Here is a 27726-nt window from a genome sequence, read left to right on the forward strand (position 1 = left end):
CAAACCACTTTAGAAAAAAGTTTGATAGTTTCTTATTGATTTAAACATATCCCTGCCATAAAAAGTATTATATCAGCAATCCCCAAAGAGAAATAAAAAACAAGTCCACACCTATGTGGGTAATGTTCCCAGAAGTTTCATTAAAAAAAAACCCAAGTTAAAAAAACCTAAAAGTGTATCAACAAGAAAATGGATAAATTGTGATATATAAATACAATGGAATACTGCTCAGCAATAAAAAGGAATTAACTGATATGCAACATTATTGCTGAATCTCAGAACACTAGGCTAAGTGAAAGAAAACAGACCAAAAAGGGCTATATGCTTTTTAAAATTGTATCTATATGAATCATCCTAGAAAAAATGAAAACTATAGGAACAGAAAGAGATTAATAATTGCCTGAAACTAGGGATGGGGATGGGCAGTGAGGCTTGACTATAAAAGATATGAGAGAACTTTTGGGGGTGACGTAAATGTGCTATATATATTTTTTTCCTGTATTTTGATTATGGTAGTGATCATACCATTGGATGCATTGTCAAAACCCACCAAACTATATGCTTAAAAGGAGTAAATGTCATTGCATGTAAATACCTCAATAAACCTGATTTTTAAAAAGAAACTAAGAAGAAATATCAATCTTGAGTGTGAGCTGTATCTGAATTCTGACTTACATAAACAAACTTAACATAATGATATTTATAACAATGGAAATTTGAACACTAAGATATTGATGATTTCAAGGAATTGTTATACTAATTTTAGGTGTACTAATAGTATTGTGGTTTTTAAAAGTTTTATTGAGTTTTAATTCACATACTATACAATTTACCAATTTAAACTATACAATTCAGTGGTTTTTAGTATATTCACAGAGTTGTGCAACCATCATCACAATCCATTTTAGAACAGTTTCATCACCCCAAAAGGAAATCCACCATCCCTTAGTGGTCATCCCACAGCTCTCAGTCCTTGGCAACTATGATGCTAGGCTAATGTGTCACTTGGCCAGGTGACTGTGCCCAGTTGTTTGGTAAAGCAAGCACTGAGCTAATTGTAACACAACGACATTTATGGACTTTAATCATCAGTGACTCGATTGCAAAGATGGCTGTTTATATCTACAAGCAACCAAGGAGATTGCTATCAGCAATGAGTGACATTTTACACTATCAGTTGAATGCCTTAAAAGGGGAAGTGATTTCAGCATTCAGAGAGAATTTTCCAGCTCAACTTCAGACAGCCAATGTCTCCTGGGAACTCACCAAGGACCTTCATCGGAGGCCCTGGTTTGCAGCTTGCCCTGTGGGATTTGGACTTGTGCATCCCCAGAGTCACGTGAGAGAATTTTATAAAATCTCATACTATTTACAGATATATCTTCTCGATTCTGTTTCCCTAAAGAACCCTGACTAATACAGCAACCATTAATACACTTTGTCTCTGAAGATTTGCCTATTCTGGATGTTTCATATAAAAGGAATCATACAATATGTCGTCTTTTGTGATATGCATCCTTTGGACTAAGTATAAAGTTTATATGTTTTAGCATGTATCAGTACCTCATTCCATTTTCATGCTAAATAATATTCCATTATAGGAATATACCACATTTTTATTTGCCCATTCATCAGTTGATAGACATTTTGATTTTTCCACATTTTGGCTATTATGAATAATGCTGCTATGAATGTGCATCTACAAGTTTCTGCAGGGACATACGTTTTCATTTCTCTTGGGTCTCTACTCAGGAGTGGAATTTCTGGATCAGATGGTAATTCTGTTTACCCATTTGAGGAACTGTAAGAATGTTTTCCAAAAAGGCTGCACCATTTTACAATTCCACAAGCAGTATATGAGGGTTTCAATTTCTCCACACCCTCCTGTCTTTTTCATTTCAGCCATATTAGTGGATGTGAAATAGTATCTCATTATGGCTCTGATTTGCATTTTCCTGGTGGGAAATGTGGTGGTGTTTTTGTTTGTTTGTTTGTTTGTCATTTGGATATCTTCTATGAAGAAATGTCTATTCAGATACTTTGTCCATTTTATAATTGGGTTTCTTGTATTTTTATGATTAAGTTGTAATATTTATTCACATATTCTCTAGAAGTCTTTTTTTTAAAGATTTATTTTTCTCCCCCCACCCCACCTTGTTGATTTTGCACTTGTTGTCTGCTCCCTTTGTCCATTCACCATGTGCTTTCCATGCCTGCTTTTCTCTTTAGGAGGCACTGGGAACCATTCCCAGGACCTCTGGTGTGGGAGAGAGGCACTCAATTGCCCAAGCCATCTCATCTCCCTGCTCTGCTGTGTCTCTCACTGTCTCTCCTCTGCATCTTACTTTGTTGTGTCATCTTGCTGCACCAGCTTTCCACAGTGTGGGCATCAGCTCTTCACAGCATGGGCCAGCTTCCCTTAACCAGAAGGCCCTGGGGATTGAACCTGGGGCCTCCCATATGGTAGATGGGAGCCCAATTGCTTGAGCCACATCTGCTTCCCTTTTATTCGATTTGTGATTTACAAATATTTTCTACCATTCTCTGGATTGTCTTTTTACTTTCTTGATGTTATCCTTTGAAGTACAAAAGTTCTTAATTTTGATGAAATATGATTTATCTATCCTTCTTTGGTTGCTTGTGGTTTTGGTATATCTATGAAACTATTGTCAAAACAAGGACATGAAGGTTTACTAATGTATTTTCTTCTAAGAGGTTTATAGTTTTAGCACTTATATTTAAGTCTTTGATCCAGTTTGATTTAATTTTTGCATATGGCATAATGTAGAATAATGTAGAATAATGCTATCTAGTTGTCCCAGCACCATTCCTTGAAAACTATTATTTCCCCCATTGAATGATTTTGACACCTTTGTTGAAGACTTATTTACCATAAATGTATCTTTATGCCAGTGCCATACTACCTTTATTACTCTAGATCTGTAATAAATTTTGAAATCAGGAATTGTGAGTCCTCCAAAGTTGTTCTTCATTTTCAAGATTGTTTTGGCTATTCTTTGTCCTGCAAAGAAGCTAGCTGGGATTTTGATTGGGATTGTGCTGAATCTGTAGATCAACTGGGGGAGTGTTTCCACCTTAACAATATTAAATCTTTCAATCCATGAAGACGGGACCTCCTTCCACTTATTTAGGTCTTCATTAATTTCTTTCAACAGTCTGGCAAATTAAGCCAACCACACCATGGGTTGGGTTAAACAACAAGCATTTATCATCTCACGTTTTGAAAGTTTTAAGTCCAAAATCAAGATGTCAGCAGACTGTACTTTCTCCCAGAGGCAGTAGCATTTGGATTATGGCAATCCTCCATCACATGGTGACTCCCTCTTCTTCTTGGCTTCCCTTGACTTCTGGCCTTTTCCTGTGGCTTTACTAACTGAATGTGGCTGAATTTTCTCTCTTTATAAGGCCTCCAGTCATACAGTTAGGACCCACCCTTATTCAATTTGGTCACACTTTTCAAAAGGTCCTATTTACAAATGGGTTCACACCTCCAGGAATGTGGATTAAGACTTGAACATGTCTTTCAATCCTCAAGGGCAGTTTTCAGAGTATAAATTTTGTACTTCTATTGTTAATTTTATTCCTAAGTATTTTATTCTTTTTGATGCTACCATAAATGGAATTGTTTTCTTAACTCTCTTTTTGGATTGTTCATTACAAATACACGGAAATACAACTGAAATTTTTGTACATTGACCTTGTACCTGGCAACTTTGTTGAACTCTTTTATTAGTTCTAATTTTTTTTTTCATGGATTCATTAGGGTTCTGTATGCAAGATCATGTCATCTACAAATAGAGATAATCTTATTTATTCCTTTCCATTCTGGATGACTTTTAATATTCTTTCTCATTAGTTACTTTTGTTGTGTTTATATTTTTAAAGAGTATTATGATTTAAAGACATGTACTGAAATTCTTATGGGTGAAATGATATGTCTTGGAAAGTTTCAGAATAATGCAGGAGGGAAGAAAGTGGGTGGTGGCATCACTAAAACAAGACTGAAAATGAGTTAATAATTTTGAATCTTGGTGATGAATATATAAGGGTTTAATTTACTAATCTCTTTGCTTTTGTGTATATTTAAATTTTGTGTATAATGTAAATATAAAAATATTTTAAAATATTTTAAAAATATAAGTTCAAAAACAGGCATCAAGTTTTGTGGAAACCATCAAGCTCATATATAAACTTTAAAATATATTTATTCTAGTAATATATATTACAACCTAAAATTTCCTTTTTAAAACAACAAATATATAATTCAGTGATGTTAATTATGTCCACAATGTTGTGCTACTATTACCTATATTCATTACCAAAACTTTCCAATATCCCAAACAGAAACTCCGTACAATTTAAGATTAACTCTCTTTACCCTATACTCATCCTATTCCCTGTAGTTTAGAGTCTATGAGTTTGCTTATTCTAATTATTTTGTATCAGTAAGATCATAAAAATTTGTCCTTTTGTGTCTGGCTTATTTCACTGAAAAATGATGTTTTCAAGGTTCATCCATGTTGTAACATATATCAGAACTTCATTCCGTGCCCCCCCCCCCCACCCGTTTTTAACAGCTGAATAACATTCCATAGCATGTATGTACCATATTTTGGTTATTCATTCATTGGTTGATGGACCCATGGGCTGCTTCCAACTTTCGGCATTTGTGAACAATGCCGCTTTGAACATCCATATGCAAATACCTGTTTGAGTCCCTGCTTTCAGTTCTTTTGGATCATATGGTATGTCTGTAGTTAATTTTCTGAGGAACTGCCAAACTGTCTTCCACAGTGGCTGCACCATTTTATACTCCTACCAGCAATGAATGAATGTTCCTATTTCTCCATAACCTCTCCAATACTTAAAATTTTCCATTTTTCAATAATAGTCATTTTTGTGGGTATGAAATGGTATCTCATTGTGGTTTTGATTTTTTTTAAAGATTTTACTTATTTCTCACTCACACACACACACTTTTTAATCAGCCAAAGGGGTGCTTATGCAAAGTACCAGAAATCTGTTGGCTTTTATAAAGGGTATTTATTTGAGGGTAGAAGCTTACAGTCACAAGGCCATAAAGAGTAAGCTACTTCCCTCACCAAAGTGTATTGCCAGGCTCCTGAAGGCTCTGAGGACACCCAGGTCCTGTAGTCAGAGCAGATAGCTCCAGAGTTTTGTGCCTTGCCAGTGGGCCCTATTTTGGAGTTTGTGTTTCTGAGTGTGACTGAGTTAGACTCAGTTATGGCTTCCTTACACATGGCTCATATGTCCTGTCTATTTAAACCTATAGTTGGTGCTGGAGTTGTAGGTGTATGTCCAAGAGACTTAAATCTTTGGGCCATCCATGTGCCAGCTGTGTCCTGAGCCTCGGTGGAGTTGTAATACCTACTCTCACTGGACTCACCCAGGACAACTAACAAGAAGGTGAGGAAGGACAACTACCATACCAGGAAACTAGAGAGCCTACAACTGCAAGCAAGTCCCATCTATCGGCTGTTTGGGATCAAAGTTCCCTCTCAATTAGAGGTGGAGTGGACATCACCATTCCAGAATCCTCAGGATTGGGGAATGAATGATGGACTAGAGTGGACTTACTGGTATTGTACTATAGACTTACTGTGATTCTTGCAGTGTAAGAAATTACAACATTGATGTGGAGGCAGTGGCCACTGGAGGCTCTGAGGGCAAGGAGAGGGAAAAGCAGGTATAATATGAGGGCAATTTTGGGACTTGGAATCGTCCTGAATGACACTGAAATGGTAGACGTAGGCCATTATATATCTTCCCATAACCTACAGAATTGTGTGGGAGAGTGTAAACTACAAGGTAAACTATAATCCATGCTCATTGGCAATGCCCCAAAATATGTTTATCAATTGCAATGAACGTACCACTCTAAAAAAGGATCATGTTTATGTGGGAAAATGTGGGAGGCATGGGGAGAGGGGCATATGGGGAGCCCTTTAATTTTTATGTAACATTTATGTAATCTAAGTATCTTTTAAAAAATAGAAAACATATATATATATAAAGCCCTTTGTCACATGTTGGAGCAAGATGGCTGCCAGTCTCTGTGAGGGTTTAGCCTTCCTCTTCCTCTTAAGGCTCCATGGTCCCAGCTTCATCTCGTCTCTCTTCCCGGGGCTCATCTCTCATTGGGCTCAGTGGTGCTGTTCTCTCCACAAGGTCAGCTATAGACTATCAGGTGAATGGCTCTGCTCTCTCCCTGGGGCTCCAACATCAAAACTCAGCTCTCTCCTCTGCCATGTCCTTTCCTGTGTGAGTATCTGCCCATCAAGGAGGCAGGGACTCACTGTCCTACTGATATGGCTGAATCAAAGCCCTAATCTTAATTTAATCAAGTAAAAGTGAAACCTCTGAATTTAATACAATCAAAGGGTATCATGAACCCAGAGGAACAGACCAGTGTAGAAACAAAATCAGTATCTCTTTTTGGAATTCATCAATAATATCAAACTGCCACAACCCCCTTCATTGTTTGAGCCCACTGTCTGCTCTCTTTGTCTGTTCACTGAGTGCTCATCTTTTTTTTTTTAGGAGGCATGGGGAACCAAACCTGGGGCCACCCATGTGGGAGGGAGGTGCTGAATCCCTTGAGCCATCTCTACCCCTGCTTGTTGTGTGTCTCATTGGGTTTCCTTGTTGTGTCATCTTGTTGCATCAGACTGCCGTATCAGCCCATTTGAATCAGCTAGCTGCCCTGCTCATCTTCTTTTAGGAGGCACCAGAAACTGAACCCAGGACCTCCCATGTGGTAGGTGGATGCCCAACTGCTTGAGCCATATCCACTTCCCATAAAGTTCCCTAACAGTTAATAATGTTAAGCATCTTTTCATGTGCTTTTTGGCCATTTGTGTGTCTTCTTTGGATAAATTTCTATTAAAGTCTTTTGACTATTTTTTTAAATTGAGGTTTTTTTTTGTTGAGTGGTAGAATTTCCTTATATATTCTGAATATTAAATGCTTTTTGGATATGTGGTTTCCAAATATTTTCTTCCATTGTGTAGGTTGCCTTTTTACTTTCATGGTAAAGCCCTTTGAGGCACAAAAGTTTTTAATTTTGATGAGGTCTCGTTTATCTGTTTTTCTTTTGTTGTTAGTCCTTTGAGTAGTCTAAGAAACCACTGCCTAAAACAAGGCACGAAAGAAGCTTCCCTATGTATTCTTCCAGGAGTTTTATAATTCTGGCTGTCATATTTAGGTCTTTGATCCATTTTTAGTTTTTCGTACATAGTGTGAGGTAGGGGCGCACCTTTATTCTTTGGCAAATGGAGATTCAGTTTTCCCAGCATCATTTGTTGAAAAGACTATTCTTTCCCAAGAACAGGGTTCACTCCCTTGTCAAAAAGTCAGTTGGCCATAAATGTAAAGGTTGATTTCTGAGCTCTCAATTTGATTCCTTTGGTCTCTATGTCTGTTCTTGTACCAATAGTTTTTTTTTGTTTGTTTGTTTGTTTTTTTTTTTTGAGGTACTGGGGCCAAGGATTGAACCTAGGACCCTGTATGCTGCAAACCAGTATTCAACCACTGAGCCACATCAGCTTCCAAGTAACATGTTGTTTTGATTACTGTGGCTTTGTAATAAGTTTTAAAACAGGAAATGAGTCTTCCAACTTTGTTTTTCTTTTTCAAAATGGCTTTGGCTATTCAGAGCCCTTTACCTTTCCATATAAATGTAGATTTTCCATTTTTTCAGAGAAAGATGTTGGCATTTGATTCAGATTGTGCTGAATCTTTAAATCACTATGGATAGAACTGACATCTTAACAACATTTAGTCTTCCAATCCATGAACACAGAATGTACTTCAATTTATTCAGATATTCTTTGAATTTCTTTCACCGATGTTTTGTTGTTTTCTGTGTCCAAGTCCTTTATATCCTTGTTTAAATTTATTCCTAGATATTTGATTTTTCAAGTAGTTGCTATTGTAAATGGAGTTTTTTTTTTCTTGATTTCTTCTTCAGACTGTTTATTACTCATGCACAGAAACATTACTGATTTCTATACTCATGTATAGAAACATTACTGAGTTTGGTGATCTTGTACTCCACCAATTTGTTGACTTAATTTATTAACTCTAGGAGTTTTTTGTGGATTTTTCAAGATTTTCAATGTATCAGATCATGTCATCCACTAATAAGGAATGTTTTACTTCTCCCTTTCCAATTTGCATGACTCTTATTACTTTTTCTTGCCTAATTGCTCTAGCTAGAACTTCCAGTACAATGGTGAAAAAGAGTGGTGACAAAGGACATCCTTGTCTTGTTCCTCATCATAGAGGGAAAGATTTCAGTCTTTCAACATTGTGATGTTAGCTGTATTTCATATATGCCTTTTTACCATGTTGAGAAAATTTCCTTCCATTCCTATTTTTCTGAATACTTTTCTCAAGAAGGGGTGATAGGTTTTCTCAATTGCTTTTTCTGTACCCATTGAGACAATCATGTGGTTTTATTCTTCATTCTATTAATGGCTGCATTATATTAATTGACTTTCTTATGTTGAACCACCCTGTATACCTAGGATAAATCCCACATTGTTACGGTATATAATTCTTTGAATGTGCTATTGGATTCAGCTTGAGGATTCTTCCATCTATATTCATAAAGGATGTTGGTCTTAATTTTCTTTTCTTATGATATCTTTATCTGGCTTTGGTGTTAGGGTGATGTTGGCCTCATAGAATGAATTAGGAAGTATTCCCTCTCTTCAATTTTTTGTAAGAGTTTGAGCAGGATTGATGTTAATTCTTCCTGGAATGATTGGTAAAATTACTCTTGGCTGGTCTTGGGCATTTTTTTGCTGGGAATTTTTGTTTGCTTGTTTTTTGGGTACCAGGGCCAGGGATTGAACCAGAACCTTGCATATAGGAAGCCGGCACTCAAGCACTGAGCCACATTGGCTCCCGAGTTGGTTTTCATCTGTTTCCTTATTGTTTGTTTTTTTAGGAGGCACCAGGAATCAAATGCAGGACCTTTGTAGCAGTTTGATATGGTTCATGAATTCCAAAAATAGACATTGGATTAGATTATGTTTGTAAACTGATCTGTTTCTGGGCATGATTAAATTATGATTAAGGCTTTGATTGGACCATGTCAGTAGGGTGAGTGGTGGATGGGGACTCACAGATAAAAGACATAGCAAAGGACAATGTTGGAGTTTTAATGATGGAGTTTTGATGCTGGAGTCTTGAACTGGAGTTCCAGGAAGTAAGCACACAGAGGAGCAAGGAACTTGAGCCCAGAGAGAAGCAAGAACTTGGACGAGACGAACCCAGGAAGCTTAATCCTGGCAGACAACAGCAGCCATCTTGCTCCAACATGTGGCAAAAGACTTTGATGAGGGAAGTAACTTATACTTTATGACCCAGTAACTGTAAGCTTCTACCCCAAATAAATACCCGTTATAAAAACCAACTGATTTCTGGTATTTTCCATCAGCACCTCTTTGGCTGACTAATACAACCTTGCTGGAAGAATTTTATTACTGATTCACTGTTTTTCTAGTTATTGGTTTGTGAGATCTTCTATTTCTTTTTGAGTCAGTCAGTGTAGGTAGTTTCTGTGTTTCTAGGAATTTGTCCATTTCACCTAGGTTATCTAGTTTGTTGGCATACAGTTGCTTATACTATCCTGTTACAGTCCTTTTTATTTCTGTGGATCACTAGTAATTAATTAAAGGACCTGTTATGGTCCTTTTCATTTCTGATTTTTATTTGTATCATCTCTGTTTTTCTTGGTCAGTCTAGCTAAGATTTTGTCAATACTGATCTTTTCAAAGAAACTATTTTTGGTTCTGTTGATTTTCTGTATTTTTAAAATTCTCTATTTCATTTATGTCCATTCTGATCTTTGTGTTTCCTTTATTATGCTCACTTTGTGTTTAATTTGCTCTTCTTTATATAGTTCCTCCTGTTTTAAGGTTAGATCACTGATTTTAAATCTTTCTTCTTTTTTTAATGTGAGCTGTAGAGCTATAAATTTCCCTCTCAGTACTGCTTTAGCTGCATTCCATAAATTTTTGTATGTTGTATTTTTCATTTTCACTTGTCTCAAGGTATTTCCTAATTTCCTTGTGATTTCCTCTTTAACCCAATGGTTGTTTAAGAGTACATTGGTTCATTTCACATATTTCTGGATTTTTCCATGTCTCTGTTATTGATTTCTAGCTTCATTCCACTGTGGTTGGAGAATATTCATTTTATGATATGAATATTTTTTAATTTATTGAGGTTTGTACTGTGACCTAAGATACTGTGTATCCCAGAAAATGATGCATGTACACTAGAGAAAAATATAAATTCTGTTGCTGTTGGGGAAAGTAGTCAACATATGTCTGTTAGTTCTCACTGTTTTAGAGCATCATTCAAATCTTCTATTTCCTTATTGATCTTTGGTCTAGATGTTCTATCTGTTATTGAATGTGATGTATTAAAGCCTACTTTATTAATATAGAACCACCTATTTCTCCCTTCATGCCTGTCAATATTTGTCATATATTTTGGGGCATTGCTGCTATGTGTGTATATAATTATAATTGTTACATCTTCTTATTGAATTTACCTGTTTACCAGTATATAATGACTTTCTTTGTCCTCCTAACAGTTTTGGACTTAACTGATATTCAAAACGCTACTCCAGCTCTCTTTTAGTTACTATTGGCACGGTATATTTTCTTTCATCCTTTCCTTTTCAACATGGTTTATTATTGAATATAAGGGAGTCTCTTGTAAACAGCATATAGTTGAGTCATGCTTTTTTATCCATTCTGCCAATCTCTGCCTTTTGACTGTATAGCTTAATCCATTTACATTTAAAATTACTACTGATAATGCAGGAATTTCTGTCATTTTGCTACTTTCTCTTTGTAAGTCTTATACCTTTTTTGTCTCTCAATTATTTTGTAATGCTTACTTTTATATTTATTTGATTTTTTTGGTTTAGTCCCAAATTGAGTACTTTTTCATTTCTTTCTGAATACACTTTTTCAGATATTTTCTTTTTTATTACAATGGGGTTAAAATTTAACATCCTATATTTATAACCATCATATATGATTAAAAACAAACTTGACTTCAATAGTATACACATGCACTATTCCTATACCTTTCTGTCCCCCCACCTTTTTTGTACTTGTTACAAATGATATCTTTGTACATTATATTTCCAAAACCATAGATTTATCATTATTTCTATGCCTTTGCATTTTAGCACTAGTAGGAAGTAAGAAGTAGAGTTACATATCATACAATATAATACTACTGGTGCTTATAATTGCCCATGTGGTTATCTTTATCAGAGGTCTTTATTTCTTTATGATTCCTTGAAGCACTGCCTTTCAGTTTGAAGAACTCTGTTTAGCACGGCTTGTAGGGCAGGTTTAGTGGTAATGAACTTGCTCAGCCCTTATCTGGGAGGGCATTAATTTCTCCCTCATTTTTGAAAGAAAGTCTTGCTGAATATAAAATTCTTGGTCACTGTGCTGATTTAAGTCTTTTGTGGACTCCAGAAAATTATGTTCTTAAGCTAACCCATTCCTGTACATGTAAGCCTATTATACGTAGGACCTTTTGGTTAGATTCAGTTAAGAGGCCTTTTGATTAGATTGCTTTAGTTAAGGGCCTTTGATTAGATTGCAGGGCTCAAGGTAGGTCGTAATCCTCTCACTGGAGTCTTATATAAACTGAGGACTGAAAGCCAAGACACACAGAGAAAGAGAGCTGCCATTTTACCCTGCCATGTGAGAGAGGACTCCAGGATTGCCTATATTTGCAGAAAGAAAGAGAAACCTTGAGAGGCTGAGAGAGGCTGGAGGTTGGAATCAGTGGAACAGCCCAAAGCTGAAGAGACATAGCCTGGGGAGAGATGAGTCATATATGTGATCACCCACAGATGAGCTCAGTGAGAAAGTGAGCCTGGAGGAGAAAGCAGAGACCAGCTGCCATTTTGCTTTGCCATATGGAAGAAGTCCAGGATCTGCCAGCAGCTGACCTTTGGAGAGACAGCATCTCTGCTGATAACCTGATTTGGACATTTTCAGAGCCTGGAACTGTAAGATCTAATAAATTTCCATAATAAAAGTTGACTCAATAGTATTTTGCATTGGTAGGCTTTAGCAAAAGAAAACAGTTACCAATTGTTTTCTTCCACCACTTCAAATATTTCAACCCACTGCCTTCTTGCCTCCATACTTTCTGATGAGAAATTGGCACTGAATCTAACTGGGGCTCCCTCATATATAACAGGTTGCTTTTCTCTTACAGCTTTAAGAATTCTCCTCTTGTCCTTTGCATTTGACAGTTTGACCAAAATGTATCACGGTGTATGTCTCTTCAAGTTTGATTGGTGTTCCCTGGGCTTCTTGGATGTGCATATTCATGCCTTTTGCTATGCTTGGGAAATTTTCGGTCATTATTTCTTTTAATATTCCTCCTGCTCCTTTCTCTCTTTCTTCTCCTTCTGGGACAACCCTAATGCTTACATTGGTATGCTTGATGGTGTCCTACAGGTCTCTCAGCCTATCTTTTCTTTCTGCTCCTCAGCCTGACTCATTTCGATTGTCTTATCTTCAAGTTTACTGATTCTTTCTTTTGCCAGCTCCAATCTCCTGTTGAAACTCTGCAGGGAATTTTTAAAGTTCAGTTATTGTGGTCTTCAACTCCAGCAGCTTTGTTTGGCTCCTTTTTAAAATTTCTACCTATTTATTGAGAATGTCATATTGCTCATTCATTGCTTTCCTGATATCCTGTATTTTTTCTCTATATCATCAGTCATCTTCTTGAGCATATGGAAGATCATTTTTAAAAAAGTTTTTGTCTGGTATGGCCACAATGAGTCCTCTTCATTGATGTTTTCTGTATTTTTTATCCTTTTCTTTTGGATTGTCAAGTCTACTGAGGCTCAGAGCCTGGCTATCACATGGTCAGTCCAGAGATTCAGGTCCCCTGGGCATACATTAAACCCCAGCACCAGTGGTCTTTATTGCAATTTACCAACTTCCTCCTCCCATTCTTTCCTGGCTGCTGCACTGAGGATCCAGGGGATCTGGACCAAAACTCTGGACTCCATATTTTTCAAATAGTTGATTCAGACAGTTCCTGCCTGTTTAACAGTTGTTCTGGTTGGGGAATTGGTTCTTGGGCATCCTATTTCACCATCTTCCCACAATCTTCTATGTCCCCATATTTTTAATTCACATTTCCCTGATCATTTTTCCTATGTTTACTGGTCATTTTTACATAAGTTTTTTTCTGTGAAATGCCTCTTCAAGTCCTTCCTTATTTTTTATAATTTAGAAAATGTAGTCAACATTGGAATTACATGTTCTTTAAAGATTAGAGTTCCCCCTTTGAACCTGAACCTGGTTTAAATTTTCCTTTTATCAAAATTTATTTTTATAAAGGTAGCAATATACTGATATTAAAAATTGTACATAAAATTAACTACAGGCTCCTTATTTTTTTTTTAAATGTTTTCCTCATAGAACACCATATATGGAAGACTTTATTTTTTTATTTTTATTTTTTATTTTTTAAAGATTTATTTTTATTTATTTAATTCCCCTCCCCTCCCCCGGTTGTCTGTTTTCTGTGTCTTTTTGCTGCGTCTTGTTTCTTTGTCCGCTTCTGTTGTCATCAGCGGCACGGGAAGTGTGGGTGGCGCCATTCCTGGGCAGGCTGCACTTTCTCTCGCGCTAGGCGGCTCTCCTTTAGAGGTGCACTCCTTGCGCGTGGGGCTCCCCTATGCGGGGGACACCCCTGCGTGGCACGGCACTCCTTGCGCGCATCAGCACTGCGCACGGGCCAGCTCCACACGGGTCAAGGAGGCCCGGGGTTTGAACCGCAGACCTCCCATGTGGTAGATGGACGCCCTAACCACTGGGCCAAAGTCCGTTTCCCCTGATTTTAATTAGGGTATGATACCACACAGTGCTGGGAATTGGTTTTCATTTTCATTTGTGTTATTATTCATTTCTGTACCCTTCTAGGCTAGCCAGTATTGCCTCAAGAATTCTGGATGGTATTTACATTCTGAAAATCATGTGTAAATTATAAGTTGTAAGGGGGGAAAAGCCATTCTTCTTCAAAAGTGGTGGCAAAGTGTAGGCTTTAAAATAGGCTGTCCTAGCAGAAGTGTTTACATTCTACTTTTACTGACCACCATTTTCTCTAGGCACTGGAATAGACTTCTGACATGGGCAGCAATTTCCTCAAGTTCCTGACCTCTGGGAGACAGCAGCAACTTCTGACTTTCACTAGTGATGAACCTGAAAGCTAGTAAGGGTTCATCAGACACTTACTTTTCTGGTTCTTCTAACACTTTCGTGAGCCCGTAATTTTCTGTAGTCAACACTTTTCTACTTGAAGTACTTAATGTGGTTTTTGCTTTCCAGATTGAACCCTGATTGCTATCTGCCCCATTAGGGAAAGGGATAATAGTAAAAGTATTGAGAAGTGTGTACAGCATAGGCATTAACCAGTCCAAGTGGATATCACGCAGTACGCTGCGTGGGTGCATACTGGCCTAAGGCTGCCTTGTGTAGAGAGCATTTGGAAATGTGGAGAGGAGCTTCAGGTTATCCCATGCCTGGAGAATGTTACTTTCATTTAGTGTTTGAGGACCAGGAAAGCAAACTGTTCTGTAAAGCAGGGAAGAGTCTCACCTATTGAAAAATTTTCCTGTCCAGAATTCCAATAGCATCCCTAGAGAAAATGCTGTGATGAACTGATCTCACTTACGAATATTGATTAAAAAATGCTAAATAAAATACTAACCATAGAATCTGGAAGCATATTAAAATAAGGATACATTGGGATAAAGTAGGGTTGTTTTGATATGCAAGGATGATTCAATATACGTAAATATATTAACATAATTCACTAGTTAATAGTCTACCCATAGTAGGAATGCAAATGGGAATGGAAGAAAGGAAAGGAAATTAAAAGAAAGATTCCATGCCATAAAATGTAGAATTATTTACTCTGCTTTCTGATCTAAGGTCCAGAAAAAAATTAAGAGATGTGATGTGGGGGCATTTTTGGGACTTTGAGTTGTCCTAAGTGATATTGCAGGGTCAGATGCTGGACATTATATATCCTGCCATAATCCACTGACTGTCCTGGGGGAGAGTGTCAACTACAGGGTGAACTATTATTCACGTGGTGCAGCAGTGCTCCAAAATGTGTTCACCAAGTGTGATGAGTGTGCCACAATGATGGGGGAGGTTGTTGGTGTGGGAGGAGTGGGGTGTGGGGATGGGGGGTATATGGGAACCTCTTACGTTTTTTATAATGTAACCTTTTTTGTGATGTATGTATCTTCAAAAAAGTACAATTTACAAAAATGATGGGGGTGGGTTATATGGGAACCTCTTATTTTTTTAAATGTAACGATCTATGCGATCTATTACCTTTAATTTAAAAAGTGTTATTTAAAAAAACAACAAAAAACTATAGCTTTAAGAAATATTAAACACTTACCGTACTTCTGGTAGTAAAAATTTGGTAGTTTAGGCTGTTAGAGTAATACCTGTGGAGGAAAAGGCCAAATATGAATATTAAAACTAATTTCTCCTCTAAATAAGAGGGATTCCATACAGGGTCAGGAATGCCTAGGCTGCTAAAAGTTTTACATTTCTGCCCAAGCACCTTCCTGGAAAATGTAATCAAGGCTACAAGAGGGGATTTCAGTGACTTCTACCTGCTAGTGTAGGTGTGTTAGGGTTTGCTTAGTATCTAAAAACACAATAATGACAAGGAAATAGTCTTTAAACCTTTCTCTTTTCTTCCAGATAAAAACTGTTGAAGAACACTGGCTCTAACACCTTTATTTATAAACCGAGTTAAAATTAAAACAGATTGAAATTCCAAAAAGTGGAATTTCTCATTTGGAACACTGAATTAACAAGCAACTATTTCTGTGACTCCTGTTCATTAGCATTTCTTTCTATCATCCAGGGTAAATTTCATTTCTGTCTATATGACACATCTAAAAAAGTGTTGTTCAATGGAAATGTAATGTGAGCCACCTAAGTAATCTTAAAATTTCTAGTAGCCACATTAAAAAAGGAAACATAAAATAAATTTTAATAATATACCATTCAACATATAACCAATATAAAAAATTGAGTTATTTTTCTTTCTACTGCCTTTGAAATCCAGTGTACATATACACTTAAAATACATCTCAGTTCATACTAGTCACTTCTTAAGTGCAAGAGCCACACGTGGCTTGTGCTATCATATCAGGCAGCTCTGATCTAAAACCTCAAAATCCCTTCTCCTTCCCTTCACTTCAATAATCTGCTCTATGTCTTCATTATACACCTTCACACTTTATTGCCATTGTAATTCCTCCATCCCTAAAACCTTAAAATCAAAGCGATATTGTGTGGATGTGTGAGAGAGAGACTGAGAGACAGAAATTTCTGGGATACCGTTATGTAATTCCTTTACCAGAATTATTATAAGCCTTAATAGCGCTCTGAATTCTCATTTTTAACAAATGCCAGCCACTGGTAATGAAACACATTTTATAAATATATCACAAAATAAGGAAATATGTCCATGAATTTTTATACATCCTGTAAATTAAAATGAAATATATTTTCATCAAAGGCTTTTCTCAAGCTACCGGGCAACCAGTTCTCATGAATCTAAGAGCCTTTCATTTTAGAAAGAAAGGTGGCAACCTCAGGAGGGAGAAAAAAACACAAGGAGCAGTTTTTGCATTTTAATTTACAAGGTTAAAGTATGTAATTTAATTTGTGAATAAAATTTGGTAGTTAAATAAGATCTTACTACCACTCCTGGCAAGCCCTCCATTGCCCACGGGTTCTTGATCCTCTCCCAGGATTGGGGACAGCGTATGGAGGGAACAGTAGCTGAAGAAGTAATATTCAGTTTATTAATTTACACCCAGGCAACTAAGATAACTCCTTCTCATCCTTACTTTCCTAATTATGCTGACCATTTAATGTATTGTTGGATTGAGAGGCCCATGCATGTGGGGTGTGCAGAGGGACCGTGTGCTGATACCATTTTTTAATGGAAAGAAAGAGCATCATCATCTCACTCTAGACTACCACAGCATATCTTTCCTATTCTCGCCAATGAACTCCCATTATGCCAGTTCTTCAAAATCAAAGAGAATTGCACATTTGCTTGAGAAAAGCCTTCCTTCATCTCCCAATAGGTAAGACCCTTTCTGGTTTCACTTTTTTCTCTCTCTTTATAGCCTATAGAATATGGTTCTTTGGGTAAACCATTTTCTCTCACATCCTAACAGTATAAACGTTTGGCAAGCCCTCAACCTGGGGTCAATTTAACTAGACCTGCGGCTGGGTTGCTGAAAACTGGTCATTAACATCAGATGATCCTATCTTATATTTGACAAAGGAAACAAGAGTCCATTTGGCTGAAATTCTTCAAAATTTTGGCCCAACTCTACCCTAATCTAGAAAACTTTCATTAACTTCATCCATAATAATCATTTTCCTTTCAAACTAATTATAAGTTCTCCTTCTGTCCAAGAAAATCCTTGTTCTAGGAGCTATTATTTTTTCCAGTATATTCAACCTTCTCCTTTTTATTAGGTCTTCACTTTCTACTTATCAAATGCTAAAATCTGTCTTAAGAAAAAAGAACCCCTTGACCCAGCGTGAGTCTAGCTAGTATACTACCTTTAAGGACAAGAATACAATTTTTAAGGCCAAATCTACCCTTAAAATCTTTTCCCTAAAACATTGTGAATATATGTAACATCACTGAATTGTATACTTGAAAGTGGATAAAACGATTACTTTTAGGTTGTATATCTGTTACCAGAATAGAACTGCACAACACAAAGAGTGAACCCTAATGTAAACTATAGTTAATAATAATAATGCTGCATCAGTTATAACAAAGGTATCACACCAAGGCAAAGTATTAATAGAAAACTGTGAGTGTGTGAGATGGTATATGGGAACTTTATACTTTTTTTTGGCATGGTTTTTCTGTAGGCCTAAAACCGCTCTAATTTAAAAATAAATAAATGGAAAATGAAAAGGTAACAAAACAACTTTTTCCTTTTGTATTTTTTAAAGGACTAAGTCTATCCTTAAAATATCTATTTTCTCATATCAAAACCACTCTCACCCATCTGATTTGGGCTACCAACATATTGAAAGACTACAAAAAGGTCATAAATAACTTTCTTAGTATGATAAATCATTTAAAAAATTTTTAGTCCTCTTCTAAATTCCTCTCTCGTAATACTTCCTTTTAGCAACACTACCTCCCTTACCTAATTTCTAAGGCTCTCTCGGTCCCCAGGCCTACCGCCCCTCCCAAATATTGATAGATTTTGTTAATCCCAACTCTGGGTCCTTAGGACAGGCAAATGTACTCCCACATCTTGAGGTCAAATGCAGGGAGAACAGAAAGAAAAATACAACTCTATCAATTAAATGAAATCTGAAAAAAAAAATTTAATGTAACCTCAAAAAGTCATAAAAATGAAAAAATTAGTAGAAAATGGCTGGGATAAGATCAAACATTATACTGATCAGATAAATGTAAATAAATGTACATCCGGGTTTGCCAGATGTGTACCCTAGTAAGACGAGTAGGTAAGAGATATGAGAGAAGATGGTTGAGCTAAAGAATTATAGTCTATAGGTTGTATACAGAGAGAAAAAGTAAGGTCAAGAAAGGACTTACATTTCTCTGTCAAAATACAAAATCTCTCAGGTTTGGCAAAGCAAACAATACAAGTTACCATTCCCCCAATCACCTCGCCTGGTAGAGGAATTACATTTCCTTAAGCCTGGGCCCTGATTTCCATTTGGTGAGGCATTTCTCACTCAACGTCCGGCCCCAGCTACCTAACGACCGCGAGCCCCGCGGAGGCTGGTCGCCCGCTCTCCCGCCCCCTCCTCGTCCGTCTCTCTAGTGGAGACGTGGGGGCTCTCCTTAGTTGCTCTCCTCTCTAGCAGGAGCAGGGGGCGGCGGGGAGAAACCAGCGCGAGGACTCGGCCGTCAGCTGCCCAGGCGGGGACCTGGGGAAACGCCGGGTCCCGTGAACGCTCGGGGAAGGGGGCGGCGAGCGGCCGGGGTTCGGGGGGCGCGGGGGAGAGGCCGGGCCGCAGCCGCCGCGACGGGCGTCTCTACCTCCACACGGCCGCGCCGCGGCCGCTCCACCACCACAGCAGCAGCGCCACGCCCCAGGCCGCCATGGCGCCCGCCGCCCGGCCTCGCGCGCCGCCCCTGCGCCCCGCCGCCCGCCGCCCGCCGCCCGGCCTCGCGCGCCTCGCCGCCCGGCCTCGCCGCCCGCCGCCCGGCCTCGCCGCCCGCCGCCCGCCGCCCCTGCGCCCCGCCGCCCGCCGCCTGCCGCCCGGCCTCGCGCACCGCCCCTGCGCCCCGCCGCCCGCCGCCCGCCGCCCGCCGCCCGCCGCCCGGCCTCGCGCGCCTCGCCGCCCCGCCTCGCCGCCCCGCCTCGCCGCCCCGCCTCGCCGCCCGGCCTCGCCGCCCGCCGCCCGCCGCCCCTGCGCCCCGCCTTCCGAGAGCGCGCGAGCGCCGCGAGGGCCGCAGGGTCGGTCGCCGGAAGCGGCTTTTAGGAAGGGCAGAAATGTGCTGCTTTGGAGTGAGATGGCAAAAACATCGAAAAATCCGAGTTGACCGAAGGAAGGAGAAACTTTGAAGTCTGTGCGTCTTTTAGCCAAATCTTCGTTGTGGCTGTATCTTAACCACTGCGGTGGCAAAGACATACCTGCTTTTCAGGGAGAAGGCCCTCCGTAAAAGTTATTCAATTGACCAGAGATGAGCAGTAGTATGTTCTTTTTGAGAACTTACTATAATACTCAACATTACCTCGTGCACTTGAGTACAAAGAAATATTACAGCATCCTTGCTTACAAACGCTTTATGAACTTTTGGTAAAGCCAAAAGAAACAAACGCCAAAGTTATCGCACACTATTATAATTTTCTTATTTGCTTGCCTTCAGACCAAATGCTTTCTGAATCCTTAAGGGTTGCTGTTGTTTCTTTATTCATTATGCCATCAGCGTCCAGCACAGTCTTAGTTTGTAGAAGATTCTTAATGTTCACTGACTTAAGGAATCATTGAATAGAAATAGGAAAATGCTAACATGTGCTACAGGGACCATTATAGCATGTGACAGCATCTATGATTTGGGAGATACTGTATGTAACGTGTTCTAGCCACACTTTTTCTATCAGAATTAAATGTCATAGTATACTTGTTGCAGCAGAAAAAGCATAGTATCTGTTAGAGGGTTGCAATAATTAACAAGCTGTAGCTCAATTTCCCCTAATATGCATTGGGGAAAGGCTAACCCCATCTTCCGTAAGTACGGCACTTCCCCACAGGTTAAACAAAGAAACCAGGGAGTAAAGGGAAACGGAAACCTTCCCTACCTGCATATTAGACAAGTCAAAGGAACATCTGCTCTGCAGCGTTCCAAGAAAACTTAACTCCCTAACGCACTACCCTCTACCCATATTAGGGAAAATTTTCACCTCTAGGACTTTCTGTTAGTCCCTGCACCTCACTCGGACCCTCAACCCCTCTATCATTTCCCTACCTAGGAAACTTCTGTGTAAATTCAAATCCCCCCTTCCAGGAGTGGGCTCAAATCTCTCTTGAGACCCCCACCATGCAGTTGGTGGGGCTGAAGGCTGTTCTTCAGACCCCCCCTCCGTTGGGAGAGCTTCTCAGTAAATTCTCTGCCCGTGGTCGTATCAGTCTGTGTCCCAGTAAGCACCGTTTTTCTCCAACATTATCAAAAGTAGGTATACCCTGGAATCTAGCTGCAAATGAAACACTAAGGAGTGGAATATAGGTAAGGGTGTGGGCACTGGACTCACACCGTGTGGCTACCAACTCAAGCCGGGGAAGTTACCTTTTTAAAAAAAATACCTCAGGAATACTGTAAAATAAGGACAGTATTACCTAATTTCTGATTGTGGGGATTAAAAGAGCTAAGGACTTTACAAATACATTGCATTTACTATGACATTGGCTAATTCATACCTTCTTTCATAGGCTGTGTTACCAAAGTGTAAAATGAAGGGTTAAGAATCCTACTTGCTCTCTCGACTTTGGAATCTCATGTTTTCTACCTTACTGCTTTACTGAGTTTGCCCTTTTTGATCCTCCGTCCATCTCTTTTTCTCAGGTCTAGTTCTCTACTTTCCAACTCTAAGCCTATACTTCCCTAGTCCAGCCCATTTCTATTTTCAAATTCAACCCTTGCACCGTTTACACGCCACCTCATTCCTCAAAAGGACGAATTATTTATTTTTTTTATTTCTTAAGTTTTTCAAACCAACGCTTTCAGAGACCGGAACCCAACGACGGCGCCTACGGCGTCAGAGTACGTCGACCCCGCCCAGAGCGCTGCATGCCGGGAGTTGTAGTCCGCCGCTCGAGCTCGCAGCCGCGAGCCCTGCCGCTTAGGGGCGCGGGAAGGGCGGGTGGGCGGGACGTTGGGGCGGGCCCGGCTCTGAGCCCCGCCCCCCCGCGGAGGCTCGCGGGGCCGACGCCAGGGCAGCGCGCCGTGGGGCGGGGGGGCGTGGCCTCGGACCGCGGGGGTTGGCGGGCAGGGCCTCGGGCTCGGGGCGGCACCGCGGGGCCCTCGAGGCGGGGGCGCGGGGCGCGGGGCGCGGGGCGGGGCCTGGCGGGGGGTGGCGGGCGGGCGGGGCGCCCGGCTCCTTCCTCCTCCGCATGTGGCTGCGGCCGCCGAACGCCTCAGTCCGCGCCCTCCTCCTCGGCGGCGCCTCGGGCTCCCCGCGCGTCCGGAGCCATGTCGTTCGCCGAGAGCGGCCCGGCGGCATCCTCCCTTCCCAACGGCGACTGCGGCCGCCCCGGGGCGCGGCCCGGCGGGAACCGGGTGACGGTGGTGCTCGGCGCGCAGTGGGGCGACGAAGGCAAGGGGAAGGTGGTGGACCTGCTGGCGCAGGACGCCGACATCGTCTGCCGCTGCCAGGTGAGGCGGCCGCGGAGGCCCCGGGCGCGAAGGTGGTGTCACCTTGAGGCTCGGCGGCCGCCGGCAGAAATGGCGGGAGGGCAGGGACCCCTGGCCTGGGCGCCTGGGCCGAGGGGAGGGGGCGCTGCCGGAGGAAGCGGGCCGCCGGGGGGCCGCCGGCTGCGCGAACCCCGGGTCTGGCAGGTTTCGGGGTGGGGGCCGGGCCGGGCAGGGGGATGCGCACGGGTTGGAGGGGCCGCGACCCGGGGCCTGCTGGGCTCCGGCCGCGGCTTTGCGCGGCGGCCGGCTCGGGACGGCCAGGTGGGGCTGGATGCAGACCCAGCGCGCGCCCACCTGCAGGCCGAGGCAGCCCGAGTTTGGCCTCCTCCGGGCCAGTCTGTTGACATCAGAACCCCCGCCTGGGCTCGGCGCTGTTGACCGACCCTGGCCTTTTATTCGAAATTTGTTTCGTAAATTGATGTTGGGGGGGAGGGGGGAAGCTTGCTTTTACTCGTTGATCCCAGAGGAAAGAATCCTTGCTCTGTTGCTGAAGCAGGCAAACACATGAATATTAAATGTAATATTTAGAAATACTTACATTGTTAGGGTCACATCGAAAGTGAACTTTTCGGGAAATGGAGTGGTGATGCACTTCCTACCTGGAGACACGTGGTTTTTCTGTGTACCCTTTCTTCCTATTTGTCGCTGACTTTGAAAGCAGCCTCTGGGCCTCTGTAAGGGCGTGCAGATAACCCTACCCATTTTCAGAGTCTGAAACACTTGAGCAATAACCACTTTCAAAACAAAATGTAATGTAATATTTGGAGTTAACTGCTGTCCTTTAGGTTGCAAGAGCGTTGCTTGTTCATGAACGAATAACATAATCTGATGGTGCCATGCCATATATATTCTAACAAGTTGGTCTGCTCACTTGATTGGAAAAATTGAATGTCATTGTGAACATGCAGAAACAAGGAAATTACAGTCGCATAAAAATCTAAATGCAAATATTCCCTGGCTTATCCAATTTTGTTTTCGTGCAGAGATCCACCCTACCCATGGCATCCTTTCCTTGGTTAGGATAGCTGTTACATCAGTTGCCTCTTCCTTCCACCACCAGCTTTCCTTCCCTTCCACCCTCCTTTCCTCCACCCTTCTCTAATCCATAGCCCTTAATACCTCTCCCATAAGTGTTGCCCTTGAGTTCCTACCCTGACACTACTGAAGAACTGGTCTAGAAGCTCAGACTTCCTTTTGTCTTTAAATCAGATCTGACCATGCTGTGGGGGGAGAATGGTGAGAGTACCTAGCCCTCGTCCTGGGTAGAAGGGGAGAGGGGCTGTTTGACTCCTTCACTCCTTGTTCTTCCCCGCATCCCCCTTACCTGGAGTAGTAGTACTCAGGTTGAGCCACGTTATGGGTTGTAAGTAGGTTCTGGGAACATAACCCTTAGCATTTATTCTAAAGGACCTTCAGTTTTTAAATTATCCCTTTGAAAAACGTCAGACTCGATGTATAGATTGGAGAAGGTGTTACTAGGTCACAGTGAAAGTTGTCTTGAAGGAGGTGGTAGACTAATCTGATCTGATGCCCTTGGAAAGCCTAGAGAGAAGTGATTGAGAAGAAGCTAAGATTGGCTTTCACATGCCAGCTGAAGATAGTGGATAGACAAATGAGTAGACTTGTTAGGCAGAATTTCCTCACCCATAAACTTTGACTTACTGCCTTCCCTATGTAATTCTAAAATCTTTATATTCTAATGCCTTTTAAGAGCTCAGTTAGAAAAATTCTTACTAGTCTTGTTAGGGAAAAGTAGACAAGCAAAGAATAGATTTATGCATCCTTCTTTTGTGATTCACGTTGGTAACTTTGTATTATTTGGTCATTCCTAGTAAGCTGACAGCTACTTAAATTCTGGCTTAGAAAAACAAAAAATATGGAATGTGTTGAAATTCTCAATTATATAGAGCTGAGCTGAGAAGAGTCAACCAATGTGGGAAAACCATTTTGAACTTTACTGCCTTGTTGATGTTTCTAGTTTTGTTATTAAAATAAAATACATTATTTTAGATTTTGGGAAGCGGACTTAGCCCAATGGATAGGGTGTCCACCTACCACACAGGAGGTCTGCGGTTCAAACCCCGGGCCTCCTTAACCCATGTGGAGCTGGCCCATGCGCAATGCTGATGTGCACAACGAGTGCCCTTGCCATGCAGGGGTGTCCCCTGTGGGGGGAACCCCTCCCCCATGCAAGGAGTGAGCCCGGTAAGGAGAGCCGCCCAGTGTGAAAGAAAGTGCAGCCTGCCGAAGAATGGCGCCACCCACATGGAGAGCTGACGCAACAAGATGACGCAACAAAAAGAAACACAGATTTCCGGTGCCACTGATAAGGATAGAAGTGGTCACAGAAGAACACTGGTAGGGGGGGAAGGGGGTAGAAATAAATAAAAATTAAATCTTAAAAAAAAATACTCTATTAGATTTTAATATATTTTTCGCCATATTCATACCAAGAACTGAAATTTTATCCAGAATTATTTTTCTAAAAGTGGCAAACATACAGTGTATCCATATTAAAATATATTTCTTGGTGAGTGAATGTAGCTGAAGTGATTGAGCACCTGTGTTCCATGTACGAGGTCCTAGGTTCAATTCCTGGAACCTCCTTAAAAAAGTCTTTTGGAAAAAATAGATGCAAAGTTAAGGTCATTGTTATCTGTATAGCTGTTAAGACTTATATATTTCAGGTTCTGGATTTTATGGGGAGTTACTTGGTAGGTATTCTACATCCATAAATAAGTATGTAGGACTTGCATCAAGCCACAACAATTACCGATGCCTTAATTGTAAGTCAATGTGTGTTTTAAGAAAAAGATGAGATTAAGTATAGAACTAACTCTACACATTGTTCATTCATCAAGAAAACATTTCTTGAGTATCTATAGGGAACCACTTAGCCCTTGAGTTAGAAAGCTGAAAAAGGCAGGGACTGTGCCTTCCGAGAGCCCACAGTATAACATATAAACAAGCAATTGCCAGGGTAGGGTCCCTACATATAATAGAGAGCATAAGAGAGAGAGGGTTGTAGAGGCAGGGTGGGGGAGCGATTCTTCTGGAATGTTGGAGGATACCAGCACTGATTTTTCAAGAGGTCACAGTATGGGTTCAGGAAGGCCCTTTCTGGCATCTAAAAAAGTTGGTTTGCTGGGAAGCCAACAACTACCCCCCACCCCCAAGTCTTCTCAAAGTAAAATACTGTACTTTGTTTCCTTTATTCTTTTGAGTAGAAACTAAAAGACTTTTACTGTATAGCCCTTTATGCCGTGCCTTAAGCCAGGGCTTGCTTATTATTTTTGTAGAAAGAAAGCTTCCTGGTCTTGGCTGCAATGAGGCATGAAGTTGCCTGTGATCAGGAATGGTTGTTAGAGCAGGGGTTTTTAACCTATATTGTTCCACGGACCCTTTTGCCAGTCAGGGGAAAACCATGGACCGCTTCTCAGAATGTAGTGGTGGAAGCTTTATGACACTCAACTAGTTTTGGGTCTAACAACTACCGTAACTGAAGTATGGATGAGCGTAAGTGATTTTTGGAGATAGGCAACAATTGTAATGTGCTATGAAATGATACTACTGTAATTTATTGCATACATTCATAAGTGAAGGAAATGCTAGATTTCAGAGATCAGAGAAAATAAAGATAATTTGATTTTTTTCATTTCAAGCTTTCCATGGACCCTGGTTAAGAACCCCTGGGTTAGAAAGCAGTATTTCCTGTCTTTGCAGTTGTCAGAAAAGTTTTTAAGTCAGTATAAAGGAAAAAAAAATTTAAATTAATTATGAAGAGAAGGTATATCATTTCACTAGCTATAAATAAAAGCAAGCTTTAAAATAAGTACCAGTGATACAGTGTTACTAATTTCTGGCTAGATGCTGTTACCTGCTAAAGGCTCTGAAACCAGCTTTTATCAAGACGGTATATTAGTGATAGAGAAGGATGAAAGACTAGCAACAAACTGAGCCTTTCTCCTTGATATAGTCAGAAAGCTTGAAAGATAATTTACAAGGGAAAGCTTTAGTATTTGTGTCTCAGCCTTGTATGCCTAAAATTATCTCCCAAGCCACTTGCCATAATTTTGAAGATGTTAGAGATTTAGAATTTAATGGTAAATTGTTCTAAGTTTATAGACAATGGCCATTTCTGGCTTTCTGACTGTCAGGATTGCTTTTTATGTATAGTTTGTAGCATTTGTCAAGTACTTAAGTGTATACCATTATCTGGTATACTTGGTTAAAATCTTGTTCTCTCTGGTTATAGTTATTGTGATTTCCCAACTAGAATATGAAAATATGTTTTCCCAAAAGAGTGAGTTTTTATTTTTTGTTTTTTTCCCATTGTACATAATATGCGAGGCAGAGATGAAATGCTCAGCAAATGTTTATTGAGTAGCTGGTTCACGTTGAGAAATTTCTTTGAAATAAGTAGTTTAATGATTTCCTGTAAATATTTTAACATCTTCCTGGACAATTTGACTGTTGGCATGAAATTAAGGTGGAATCCCCAGCATTCCTTGGATTAATATTTGTTATATAGTATTTTTTTTACATTGCACTATTATGTTGGAAGGTTTTCATTACTTATATTGGAGTCTTATATCTTGTATCCATGAGAGAAGAGAAAATTCAATTAAATTTTTTTTTCAGTTATCTTCTCAGTATATTTCAGTTGAAAACCTTGTAGTTATCTAGTATTCTCTCTTTGCTGAGGGTGTTGGCTCTCAAAGTGTGGTCAACGATGATGTCCTAGGTTGCTCACTAGTTAACATCTGTTGAATTAGTATACATGATATAACATTATCCCCACTTCTTTTTATTTATTTATTTTTATTTGAAAACAGTCATGCATACCATACAGGATTCTCATCCATTGCCCCCCCACCAGTGCCTTACATTGTTGTGACACATTTGTTTCAATTGATGAAAGATTATCTTCATATTACTGCTGTCTATAGTACATGGCTTATATTTGGTGTATTTTTTCCACAAACCATCCTATTATTAACACCATGTATTAGCATTGTATGTTTGTTATAGTTCATGAGAGAACTTTCTCATATTTGTGCTGTTTAACACAGTCCATAATTTACCATGGAGTTCACTGTGTTATATGGTCCCCTGTTTTGTACATTACATCCAAAGGGTACCCTTGGTGGCTGTCAGGTTCATCACAAGGTTGTGCTGTCATTGGCTTAGTCCATTTTAGAAAGTTCTCATTACTCCAAAAGGAAAAATCCTGTACCCCCCTGCACACCCCTATTATTGACCCTTAGCATTGATATAGTACCTTCTTTGCCATTGCTATCGAAATACTACAATATTACTCTTAACTATAATCTGTATATTAGCTATATTTTTCCATGTATCTCCATATTCTTTTTTTTTTTTTAAAGATTTATTTATTTATTTAATTCCCCCCCCCCTCCCCTGGTTGTCTGTTCTTGGTGTCTATTTGCTGCGTCTTGTTTCTTTGTCCGCTTCTGTTGTCGTCAGCGGCACAGGAAGTGTGGGCGGCGCCATTCCTGGGCAGGCTGCTCTTTCTTTTCACGCTGGGCGGCTTTCCTCACGGGCGCACTCCTTGCGCGTGGGGCTTCCCCACACGGGGGACACCCCTGCGTGGCAGGGCATTCCTTGTGCGCATCAGCACTGCACATGGCC

The 27726-nt window shown here is 40.4% G+C and overlaps 2 protein-coding genes across 2 annotated transcripts in view; one reads left to right on the forward strand and one right to left on the reverse strand.

The window, feature by feature from the left end:
- The window catches only part of CATSPERE (catsper channel auxiliary subunit epsilon), a 270064-nt gene extending 250754 nt beyond the window's left edge, over window positions 1-19310 (reverse strand). Inside the window, exons 1-2 of the mRNA XM_058309404.1 lie at window positions 19198-19310; window positions 15526-15574 (exon numbers count right to left, since the gene is read on the reverse strand). Of these exons, the coding sequence (XP_058165387.1) occupies window positions 15526-15574; window positions 19198-19262 (114 nt within the window). The 5' untranslated portion in view covers window positions 19263-19310. The remainder of the gene's footprint in view (window positions 1-15525; window positions 15575-19197) is intronic.
- A 2409-nt stretch (window positions 19311-21719) lies between these two features.
- ADSS2 (adenylosuccinate synthase 2) overlaps window positions 21720-27726 on the forward strand; it is a 42066-nt gene continuing 36059 nt past the window's right edge. Inside the window, exon 1 of the mRNA XM_058309405.2 lies at window positions 21720-22035. Within this exon, the coding sequence (XP_058165388.1) occupies window positions 21853-22035 (183 nt within the window). The 5' untranslated portion in view covers window positions 21720-21852. The remainder of the gene's footprint in view (window positions 22036-27726) is intronic.

This window comes from Dasypus novemcinctus, chromosome 13, assembly GCF_030445035.2.
Source record: "Dasypus novemcinctus isolate mDasNov1 chromosome 13, mDasNov1.1.hap2, whole genome shotgun sequence".
In the NCBI taxonomy this organism is placed as follows: Eukaryota; Metazoa; Chordata; class Mammalia; order Cingulata; family Dasypodidae; genus Dasypus; species Dasypus novemcinctus.